The 12,226-nt window shown below is 38.8% G+C and overlaps 1 protein-coding gene across 3 annotated transcripts; it reads left to right on the plus strand.

Annotated features, from left to right (window-relative positions):
• The first annotated feature begins 5,213 nt into the window (after window positions 1-5,213).
• LOC135679038 (protein REVEILLE 5-like) lies at window positions 5,214-10,787 on the plus strand. 3 transcript variants are annotated; one of them, XM_065192405.1, is made up of 9 exons: window positions 5,214-5,583; window positions 7,482-7,539; window positions 8,277-8,400; window positions 8,472-8,642; window positions 8,716-8,838; window positions 9,174-9,274; window positions 10,127-10,186; window positions 10,559-10,659; window positions 10,745-10,787. In XM_065192405.1, exons 1-9 carry the CDS (start codon window positions 5,330-5,332, stop codon window positions 10,758-10,760), a joined length of 1,008 nt encoding a protein of 335 aa, XP_065048477.1. In that variant the 5' UTR covers window positions 5,214-5,329; the 3' UTR covers window positions 10,761-10,787. The 3 variants fall into 3 exon arrangements, with proteins under 3 accessions (XP_065048477.1, XP_065048476.1, XP_065048478.1); XM_065192404.1 differs by having other exon boundaries at window positions 5,216-5,583; window positions 9,165-9,274; XM_065192406.1 differs by having other exon boundaries at window positions 5,216-5,583; window positions 9,165-9,274; window positions 10,559-10,610.
• The last annotated feature ends 1,439 nt before the right edge of the window (window positions 10,788-12,226 follow it).

Below are 12,226 nucleotides of genomic sequence, written 5' to 3' on the forward strand. Positions count from 1 at the left end.
GAGGAATCGGGAGTAGATGTAAGTCACGACGATTAAACCACTATAAATTCCGGTGCATTCTTTCCTTACTGCTTATTTTGTTTACTGCATTGCAAACTATTTAATCCTCTCTTCTCTATTCACTTACAAACTTATATGAGTCAAACAAATAGTTTTCACCGAAATCAGTTTTTATCATACGAAGATTTTTAAAACTGATGTTATTATCCACTATACTAATTCACCCCCCCTCTCTTAGTACCAACTCGATCCTAACAATAAATGCTTAAAAATATTGATGTAATGTTTGGTATCTTGAATGCTTTAGTATCATGCATGGGAGAAATGATGAATGTTTGGTATCATGATCAAAATGTTGATTTAATGCATGAAGTGATAAATGCTTAAAAAATTTAATGCTTCAGTAATATGCCCATAGTGATGATTGATTTATTTTGGGTATCATGCATGAAGTAAGGATGAAATATAAGGTTTTAAAATTATGCATATTTTAATTTGAAACTATAATGATGCACAAACATATATAATTAAGAATGGTACTTTATCTTTATCATGATTTGAAAATTAATGTAAAGGGAAAAATATTATAACGTTGTATTCTTCCCTTTTTTTTTTTTGACAATGACAAAGGGGGAGAAAAATTGTTAGCTTATACATTTCAAGGAGAAAAACTTACTAGGAAGCAAAAGTGCTATCTCGTACATCTCAAGAGAGGCAATATTTGTTGGGATCAAGAGCGGCACTAAAGGGGAAGGGGGATGAATTAGTGCAGTAGATAAAATTATGTCGGTTCAAAAATCTTTCATTCAATTAAAACTAATTTTAGAAAGATACTAACTTGAAACATATTCGTAAGTGTGTGCAGCTAAAGTAACGAGGAAGTATGACAATTTACAATAAATTTAAATAGCAAAATAGAAATGCAAACCATTTTACAGTGATTCGGTCGTCATGATCTACATCCACTCCATCGATTCCACTTCCGTCAAGACCACCAGCATCCACTAATGATCTTCCTTCAATGGATGAAGATCAACTACCCTTATAACTTGATTCTTTTTTTGACAGGTTTAGGAGAGAACCTTTACAACCCCCTTCACTCCTCTCTTAAACAAGACTAACACTTAGAGCTTGAGAGGAGTTTTCATAAGATTACAATAATATTTTTCTATTTTTTTTCTCTCAATTCTTGTGTGTGTTAACCAAGGATGAGAGGAGTATTTATAGGCCTCAAGTGGATTCAAACTTGGAGCCTAAAAATGTCTCATCCTCGGTTTTCGGGGTACTACAATACCACCACCTGTGCTGGGCGGTACCACCGCCCAGTCTAGCGGTACCACTGCTTGACACCCTGCCACTGGGTGGTACCACTGCATAGTCTGGTGGTTCCATTGCCTGACAGTCTCTCGGAGATTGTGTTTGGGCAGTACCATCGCCTAACATAGTCTCGGAGACTATGCCATGACGGTTCAACCTATTGGGTCACTATTTGGGCCTTTTCACTTGGCCCAACATAGCCCAATTAGCCCCTAATTGAGTTGACCTAATTATAATCCAATTAAGTGCTAACTATGAATTTTAAGGTATACACTAAGTTAAATAAGTCTAGTAAGTCTCAGTTTCTTCCGGTAAGCTTCCAGCGATCTTTTGGCGAACTTCCGATGATCTCTCGGCAATGTTTTAGCGGACTCCTGGTAAGCTCCTGGACTTTATAATGATCTTCTTGGTAAGTTCCGACGAGCTTCTTTGGCAAGCTCCTGGACTTCTCGGTCAATTCCGACAGAACTTCCGACGGACATCCAAACTTCTAATAGACTCTCGAACTCCTAACGAAATCTTGTTCTTGACTCTAGGACTTCATTTTGCTTTATGCCTTGATCGCTATTGTAGTTAATCCAGTACACTTAAAACCTACTTCGATCTAGACAATTATTATAAGGTTTGAATTAAATGTTGTTTGGTATGTCATTGGTTTATCTACGCTTCGTCCGATTCTTCGGCGCATCGTCCTCTCTTACGGCCTATTGCCCAATCGGTCAGTTGATCTCCACAACTTCGATTTCCTTGGTACAATTTCTACTCTTCTTGGTCCGATGCTCGAACCTATGGTCCGAAGCCTTTTATTAATATGTCGACCAGTCTTCCAACTCAACGTCCAATTTTCTGACATGTTTCACTCCGACCCAACATGATTCTTCCTGCTTTTAATTATCTCTCCCTGATCGCAGCTTCCTACGTTACTCAAAACACTGATCAAATCATAAACACTATCAATTGGTTTCATCATCAAAATTGAAGATTTAACAATCTTTTCCTTTTTGATGATGACAATCAGTTAATGAATTAATCTTAACTCCCCCTATCAATATATCATATTGATAGAATATTGAATTCAAATTAAAATAATATTTTATTAGTGATGAGGGTAATAATGGCGATAAGACTCGGGTTGACATCAGATGACGTCTCGCGCCCCTGTTAACCTGACAGTACCTGGTCAACACGGACCGGAACGCCAACCGAAGCACATTAACATCCTGCTCAGGCTCGATCCTTCACGCCACGCTAACATTGATGTCAGACACTACCAGGAGTATGAGCCTGCCCCCTGCAAGCGGGCACATCAGGAAACAGTAAGCTTCCCTATAAATACCCACGCATTCTGAATGAGGAGGGAGGAAGACAACCAACAAACCCCCTGCGACTATTCATTGACTTGATCGTCGGAGGGGTCGGGTCGAGCTCTCCCGACCCGACCTGTGTGCAGGTGCGAAGACGGAGGCCTCCCGCTAGATGCCCAAGCGAGGAGCCCCCTCTCGGAGGAAACGATGACCCCGTCCCTATTGGACCATCGCAGTCGGTCACCTTAGCGGTCTCAAGGGTCGTCCCGGGAAGATCCCCCATCATCCAGACCCGAACCAAGCCGAGTCGACCCGAGGCCATGACTTAAAGTGTTTACACAAACAATTAGTAAGACAAACTTAGCAACTTGAGTCGTATCATCTTGGCTGACATCGAGGGTAACAGTTCAAATCTGTAGCACGCTGCTGTTCAGGGACTTTAGACGACGGCAATTGGAAATCTGAGACAGAAAAATTCTGATGTCGACGATCACGCATGGCATCTGCTTCCTTTGATACAGAAGGGGACAAAGAAACAGGAGATGGTGTCAATGACATCCACTGGTACACATATCGGATGCTTTGATAGATTTTTCGGAACGTCTGGAGATCCTAATTTCGATCCATTATTTTGGGGCAGCAGCACAATCCCCAATCTCTGTACAGAGCTTTTCGGATGGAGGAGAATTCAATGCTATCCGAAAAGAACGTCTCGATGATAAAAAATACATGCACAACGCATTCCACCGTCTGAACTGAACTGGATAGCTTCCCTCCTGTTCGTAGCCCCTACCTATGACCTGGTTGGTTAAGATACAGGAGTCACCGCAGGCAAGGACGTCTTCTCGTTGCATCATCTCTCAAACAGGGAGTCAACAGACGAGGTTTATTGGTCCTGAAGGCATCCATCATGACTTTCACTGAAGTTCTATTCAAAATGCGATTCCTTGTATTACTTTAAACCATTGTCGTCAACCACACATGAACCCGGTGCTTGCCATTTGAAGTTACAGTAAATGCCAAATCCATTGAACTTGCTGAAACAGTTGCCTCTTCCCAGATTTCCAGGAGGTGTACCGCAAGCCCACGTATCCGAGGTAAACAATGCACACGATATTTCATTACATCAACCGCAAACTATGATACCCTTGGATTGGGAAAGCCGGGTAAAATCCTACTATTCTCCTTATGCCTCATGGGATTTGGTTGACTGGTACTTTCATTTGTTTTTGCTGATGACAGGGTTGTGTCTGCGTGTTGCTGTCAGCTGAATCAAGGACTATGGGGATGCTCAGCAGCAGGATAAAGCTATTTTGTTGCTCTTTTTTTTTTTTTGTACTTGCCCTTTCGCAAGTGTAGTTGAATTCAACTGCATACTGGAAATCCAAAACAGAGACAAGTAGATTCTCAAATTTCATCGGTCGTTGGGCTTCAGATTGCATACCCTCTCTTGGTAGATATATAGATAACGCTACACCGCATATCATCAAGCCCAAATGGTCCAAATCCTGTTACTCCTTTTATTCTCTGTTTCTGATTTAGATTTATGGATTATGCCTCTTATTTTCCATCTATTGTTTTATTTATTTTTATTTTTTTCTACAGCAAGCAGTATCCCATTGTTACAGGTGGTAAAGGCAGTCATCCAGAGGACTTAGAGACGTTGTTCGATACGGAAGTAATACATATGCACTTGATCATAGACCCGGTCATCGTCCAAGTTTGAGTAGGAATTGAACCAACTAAGAATCAAAATCGAACTGGGTAAACGGTTCAATAATTTTGAATCTAAGTGAAATCGATTTCTTATGATTCGGTTTTGGTTCATGGAATCTAATAAAATCAGAATCGGTGATTTCGATTTAATCACAAATCAGTCGGAAAAAAAAAAAAAAACCTAGATATTTCTGCAAATGATGAATCACCTTTTTATAATCCTTTAATAAACGACAAATCAAAGAAAATTTCAGTTCAAAATTGAAAACGGAACCAGAATTATCAACTTAATAAGATTTGTTCGTGAAGCGTAATCAGAATCACTCGGAACTAATTTGATTCTAGTTCCAAATTAGACAGAATCAAAACTGTCGAGCGATAAGATTTCTGGAAGCAGATCATCGCAGGAAGGGTTTGCACGATATTGGTAACAAGCTAGACTATTTTTAATATATATACACATATATATATATATATATATATGTATATATATAAACTGATTAAGGTGACATCATCTTTTCTCACCGTGGGTCAAATTCAGGGATTGGTGACGCAAATGACAAGGATTCCAACTCTTTGTTTAAGCTGCTACACAGTAGTTATCAACCAATTACATGTCTTGTTCTCATCACGATCGGACGTAACGTTATGCATTTCTTTGGTTTTTTCTAACGGTGACCGATGCGTCCGCAGAGATATGGCGTTCTGTACGGTCGTCCGCAACAAAGGATTGCGGTCGCAGAGACGGGAAACGGGCCCCACCTCCCTCCCTCCTGCCACTTGTCCAGCGTCGCTTCCATCCAACCCCCGTTCCATCTCGGGTAAAATTCCTGCGCTCTAACACACAAGCCAAGCAAATATATTATATTGGAATGGTGGCCGCAGCAGCGCCAAGTATGTAAAGTCGACGCCATCCCACCACCCCTTCCACCTCTTACTCCCCCTCCCTTTTCCTTCGCTTGCTACATCCCCCGATATCTCTGCCCCCTTTTATGGTGTCTGTTAACGCCAAGGTAGCCCAAGGCGGCGGCGGACGAGAAGCAGCAGCGTCGTCGGTGGTCTTCTTCCCCCACGACCTCCCGGGCCTCTCCTCCATGGCCCTCCCTGGCGCGGCCGGCCTCCTGACCCCCGCAGCTGCCGCTGCGGAGGACCCCAGCAAGAAGGTCCGGAAGCCCTACACCATCACCAAGTCCCGCGAGAGCTGGACCGAGCAGGAGCACGACAAGTTCCTCGAAGCCCTCCAACTGTAAGGAAAACTTGCGCTTTTGCTGGGATCGGTCTTGGCTTTCTGTAGTTTTTGATGGGAACTTGGGGCTACACTTGGTTTCTCATATGGAAAGTTCTTGCGGATCTGGTGCTATGTTTGCAGTTATCGTCTCTAAAATTAGCATCTTTTAGTCATGGTTGTATTGTGTTCTTGGTCATGCGGGACTCTGTTTGCTTAATTCCTATGATGATATGTAGAATTTGGGATCCGTTACCATCCTTTACAATAGGAGTTGTCATAGTCTGGCCATAGTGGCTGGAAATTGGGGTTATCGCCATCATTGATTACTTTCTGGTCGTTCAACTTATATCTTGCCTGATGCTGTAAAGGATTTGGTTGTTGCTGATGAAGTTGCTTCAGTTGACCTTGTTAAGAATCCAGCGTCGATGATCTTGCTTCCTTTCTTTTTTAGATTGTTTAACGAGGATTCCCCTTTTTCTTTTTGTCCATTACAGAAGATAATTATGCTAAAACTAAAGATTCTACTAAAGGCCTTGTCTTTCCTTTGTGTGTATCTCTAAGTAGAATTATGAGGATTGCATTTTGGTTCTCCTTTGTGATAGTGGATGAAATAACAGGAATTTTCCTTTAGACGACAATGTCCTGGCTAATTTATCAGTGATAATGGACGCTTCTCCAAGCAATTTCCATACGAGACCAGGAAACATTATATGTGGCTTAGGGAACTTCTTGTTTATAGATACTGTGGAAACTTCTGTTACTGGTGAGTAGTAATGATCCATGGGATATTATGACCTCATGTTGGGAAAGGAGAACAAATTTAAGCTCAAAATCAACTTGCAAAGAGTAAATCAGCCTTTGCACATTATATTTGAGTAGAATCAGAGCATTATGGGTGCAGAAGAGAATTGAGCACATATTTGGTGATTATTGTTATTAACTCTCTTGAGCTTACAATTATCATTTTACCGAGCAACAATTGCCCATCTTGTTGCCTCAATCTTAAGAAGGGTATCTAAAGTACAACATGTGAGGTTGTATTTTTATAGAAGATCACATACAGCAGAATTAAGTGTGAAGTTGGCCCACTTGCATCTCAAACTCTTCCATCAATTTCAGTGGATTTTAACAACATGATCTAGAGAGAATTTGTCAGTTTTCCTCCATGATGCTCAATTATGATGTAACAAGCTTTTGATTGCTTTGCTGCACCAATACCTCCCTTTTGTACAGAACCAAGCTTTGCCCCTAAAGAGCAATACAAATAGACTCTTTGCCTCTCAATGGTGAAGCCAGATATGCGGTTCTCTTATGCTCAGCCTTGACATTTTGTTCATTCTTTTGAAAATATGCTAAGAGGAAAGTTAGAATTGTAGTTCATGCCTATGCTTAATATAATTACATAGTATTTATTGGTATTTATAGCTTCATTGAGACCTATTTTCTTCAGTATATTAACAATTATTTTAATACTAATCAGTACTTTGTCAATCATATTCTACCTCTATGCTTTAAGTTTTGATGTTTGATCAAAGACAATAAACATAGATTTGAGAATAGTAATCATTTAAGATGTATACTAGAAACACAATTTCTTGGTGCAGATGACAAGGTAACTGCTATTAATTTCTCATTCGGCAGAATACAACTAAATCATTTATTTGAAATTTTAGTAAGCCCATTGGTTTTCATCTACTATATTTAACAGCTTTTGTGGTCAGTTCTCATAACCTTGTATCTACAAATGTTGTTAGGACTTAGAAAGTTCTATGGCATGCTTCACTGGGTATTATTTACCGTAACAACTTTAATGTGTAAAAGCGGCATGACATCTGAGTAGTGTATAACTAACTTTGCACATGAATAACACTATAGGCTTTATAACTATAACAATGTTCCTCTTCTTCTTTTTTCAGTTTTGACCGTGACTGGAAAAAGATAGAAGCATTTGTTGGCTCAAAGACCGTCATCCAGGTAATTTGCAGACAAGCTATATTTCCATCAAGAAGTATATGTGAAGAACTAAGAGAAAAGGAGAAAACATGCCAACAACATCAAAATTTTCTCCTTTTTTTCTACAAACTTCTATCTTTAAATATTATCACAGAATGGATTTTCAATATATAGAAAAGGATAGTATGTTTTGGTGAAAGGGTTGTTGGCTTATGTGTGCCTTTAATTTACTCTGAGGAAGCTTGTCATCCTCCCTTCTTCTATACCTGCCTTATTCAGTTATAGAGGTTTCTCTATGACCTTTGGTGGATAATCATGTTCTAGTCTACTCATTTACATGGCTGTCAACAAGGTTTCTGGGCAGCTCTTACATAATGGTTATAACTTATAAGAAATTCATTTTCACTTGTTAGTTAATAGATGCCACTCTGAGCCTTTGGAGATGTTTAGTTGCAAGAGAAATTTGGCGGAGTCTGATCTTCTGAATTTTGATTGTTTAAAGTTGATGTTCTGGACAAGCACTACAAACACTTATTTTCTATAAATAGAGAGCATCTGGTAATTGCACACAGAGTCGACAGACAATTGTAAGAGAAGTCTACAATGTAGATCTCATTCTTGAAATCATCTTTCAGCTTTCTACATTTCAAAGCACCATTAAGGACCCACTAGTGTATTAATGGGACATATCAAATATGTGAAAAACCCAGGGTCCTTAATATTTGTCAAAATCAAAATTCTAAAATGGGTTCTTGCAGATAAGGAGCCATGCACAGAAGTACTTTTTGAAGGTTCAGAAGACTGGTACAAGTGAACATGTACCTCCACCTCGGCCTAAGCGAAAAGCATCTCATCCATATCCACAGAAAGCACCTAAAAATGGTGAGGCTTGTTCATGTTAATACTTTAATTTCAAGTTGTAATCCAACTTACAGGTATTCTTGTAATTGCAGCTTCACAGATATCTCAAGGCGCTACTCCACTCCAGACTTCCTGTTTGCTTGAACCAGGCTATACTTTTGCAATAGATACATCTTCCACGCCCAGAAGCTCTACTGCAAATGGGCCAATGCCTTCTGGAGTTCACAAATTGCATCCTGTCAGTACATCTCATCTGACAACAGGTTTAGTATTCTGTCTTCAGTGGTTCGATCTTTTCTTTTTCCACAGACATGTTGTAAGGCCTTAGTTTTGCAGGTGGCGCAGGACCTTCTGGAGCATTGGCGGTAAACAATTGCTGCTCTAGCAGCACGATAAGTCGGACAACCTGGCCTAATTGTGATTTGGCTGATCAAGAAAATCATGTCACAACTCTTCGTGGTGAGCTCTCATTTATGCCTCGTAAATACGCTTTCTATATCAGAGATCACTTAGATTGCAAGAACAAGTCAATGTTAAAAGGAAAAGAAAAAGAAACATGTTAATGTTTGATGAAGCTAGGAGTATGATCACATCATCCTTGAAGTCATGGATGGAAACTGTTCCTAGGAAGTTCTCAAAATGATAATAGTAAACTATTTCACCATTCATACCAAAAAGATTTTTTTTTTTAATTCTGAACCTTTGTTTCAGGCAAAATGCTATTTATATCAATCTTGCTCATTCTATTCATACTTTCTCATCTTTGGTTTTGTGTTTTTGTGAAGTTATGCCAGACTTTGCTCAGGTGTACAGCTTTCTTGGAAGTGTCTTTGATCCTAGCACTACTGGTCACCTGCAAAGACTGAAAGAGATGGATCCCATTGATGTTGAAACAGTATGCTATCTTTCAAACAAAAAATTTACAGTTCTTGTATATCTTGAAGAAAAGTTAATGCTTTCGCAGGAAATTAGTTTGTCTAGATAAAATGGTTGTTATTCTTATTTGGTCTCCAATGGATGCTTTTTCCTTTTTTTGAAAGGTGTTAATTACATAATCATAGTTGCATTCTGTTGGAAAACATTTGTTAGTTACAAAACATTAGTGGGTTTCATGTTTGGTTCTCACCTTTTTAGGACAGCATATATTCCATGATTTTGTACTTGAGTATAAAATCTAGTTCTTTCAGCTTATTAGTAAGAAATGCAACATACATTTCTCACCTGGTATGGTATCGGTGTTTGTTTCCAAACCAGTTATATATTATGATGTGCTTAAAGAAAGGTGCCTTTGACTTTGTATTTGATGAAGAGTAGCATGATGGTGGTTGTTCATATGGCTGATTTGCTGGGGTTCTAAAACACCATCTTAGGACTGAGGCAGCCTCCAAACTATGCATGCTGCATTTGCACTTTCAGGTTTATGTTGGTCTGTGACACTTTAATAATGTGCCTTGACATGTATCAAGCACAATGCTGTATCACACCAGTGCATGACCAGCAAATGTCAAATGGTACTTCACTAGTCAGTTTTTAATAACTTGGGAGGTGAAGGGGGAAATCTTGACCTTGTATTAAATTCACAGTTCATATTGTTTCCATAAATGTCTTGATCACTTATTTATCTGTAGTATGTTCATCAAGAATATTTTTGTTACTATCCTCCATTGTAGGTAATTAGTGCATGGTTTATGCATGTGCTTCTCAATGTTCCTCCTAATAAGCAATGTTTTATACCATTAATGTGCAGGTGTTGTTGTTGATGAGGAACTTATCTATCAACTTGAATAGCCCCGACTTTGAAGCCCATGTGAGTGTCATCTAATCATTCACTTTAAATAGTTTCTTAGAATTTGCTGACTAGTAGGTTTTGGTTCCTTCAAGTTTTACAAATTCAGGATCTTTCTCTATGATTATCAATTGAATTTTCTGCATGTACATTGTAGTTCTTCTAATGCTTGCTTCGATAGGAATGGAAAATGCATCAATCAATGACTGTATTCTTTTCCAGACATAGCTTCGATGGTCAAAGACTGTTTTTCTCATAGTTATTTGTTTTTTTTGCATTAGTCACAATGTTCATCATCAGTGTTTAATCTGTGCAGTTGAATTATGATCAAGTTCTTCAGTCTCATGCTACGAGAAATAGTTGGTTAACTTGAACATGTTTACTTTCATGCAGAGAAGGGTACTCTCATCATGCAATGATGACAACGAGGAGGATGCGAAATCTGGTATTGCTAATAACATATCTAGAACTAGTGAAACTGTTGCTCCATTTATGTAAGTTCATGTCTTTAAGACGAAAACAACCTCTGCCGGTTTTACAGTTTGGTGTAATCAACTAACTGCACATTTGAAATTCCAGGGTTAAAGGTGAATGAATGTTAATTGTGCGTTGTACTTGAGTATCTTTCAAGGCTGTGAAAAAATTAGAGTGATGGTGCCATTTCCAGTATTAGCTTTGTCGAGACAGAAGCCTTGATATCCAGATATGTGAGGCAAGAAGATCATTTGCATCAGCGGATCTTGTACAGACTATTACTGTTCCCATTCGGGGGGGGGGGGGGGGGGGGGGGGGGGGGGGGGGGGGGGGGGGGGCGGGGTGGTGAGTTTTGTCTGTGTATATTACATTTTTCCTGAAGATAAGCCGTTCCCTACTGTATCTATATCTATGTTTCCTGAACTCTGTTCTTGAAGGATACCTGACCCTAGAGAATTGAGATGCTAAAATTATTTGTTTAAGGTATGAATGAAGGTAAGTTGTAAGGAATGCTGGACATCTGCAATAACATATTTTATTGGCATGTCATTTGATGGACGTAAGCCTGATTACCTTATAGTAGTAATGTTACTCGGGTTCAAATCCTCTCTATTTGCAGGATAAATTGATCTTTCTCGAACGTTACATTGATGGAAGCTTTGTCCAATGGGCCGATCTTGTTTTATGTTCTTTGGCGTCTGCAGTGAGAGTGCTTACAGTGACATAAATGCTATATCTTTGTGAAATGTTGTATAAAATGTTCTCTCTGGGGATTGGTATTATCATCATCACTTGGTAGTGTCACTATTTGATGTTATTGCTATCATCATAAATCTTATGTCATCATCATTATCACTTTTCGTAATTTTGTCATTGAGGATGCTTTTATCAATATTTGTCGAGAAATGATTTTACCAAACTTATTTTAATAAAAAATACCTCTAAAGTTGGCATGAGTTGTGATCAAAAGCAAAGAATATTGAGCTAACAAATCTTGGCTAATTTACCTAAAAAGGTCTATATTAATGAACTTTTATCAAAGATGCTTTTATATTTGGTCTTTCAATCGGGGGATCTTTCTTGGGGGTTTTGATAAAATCATAAAAAAATAATGATTGTCTTTGATTGGATTTAATTTGATTTTTTTAGAATTAAATTGATTTTTTTAGATGAATCAATTAAATCTTGATTATTTAATTTGATGTAATTGAGTCTAGATTATTTTTAATTTTCTCAAATTGTCTTTCAACTCCCTCTCATCCCACCCCATCTCCACTGCCGCCGCCTCCTCTCTCTCCCTATTGATTTCCTCCTCTTCGTTCACTTAGCTTTCTCTCAACTTTCATCTCCACTTCTCCCCATCCTTATCTCTCCTCCCCGTTCACTTAGCTTTCTCCTCAACTTTCATCTCCTCCCTATGCCCCCATCACATTCTACTCCTTTACTATCTTCTCATAGTTTACCTTAAGAAAAACATTACATTTGAATTGCAGTCATTCACAATATCTTTGTTAGGACTGTTTTGACACTAAGAGGGGAGGTTGAACGATTTAAAAAATTTTCGTTCAATGAAATATCGTATCAAAA

This window comes from Musa acuminata, chromosome BXJ1-7 (genome assembly GCF_036884655.1).
Source record: "Musa acuminata AAA Group cultivar baxijiao chromosome BXJ1-7, Cavendish_Baxijiao_AAA, whole genome shotgun sequence".
Classification (NCBI taxonomy): Eukaryota; Viridiplantae; Streptophyta; class Magnoliopsida; order Zingiberales; family Musaceae; genus Musa; species Musa acuminata.

Coding starts and splice junctions, on each gene's coding strand:
- LOC135679038 (XM_065192404.1), top strand. CDS start 5,330: ATGGTGTCTGTTAACGCCAAGGTAGCCCAAGGCGGCGGCGGACGAGAA. Junction 8,401..8,471: donor ACAGAAAGCACCTAAAAATG/GTGAGGCTTGTT, acceptor TTGTAATTGCAG/CTTCACAGATATCTCAAGGC. Junction 9,275..10,126: donor ATCCCATTGATGTTGAAACA/GTATGCTATCTT, acceptor ATTAATGTGCAG/GTGTTGTTGTTGATGAGGAA.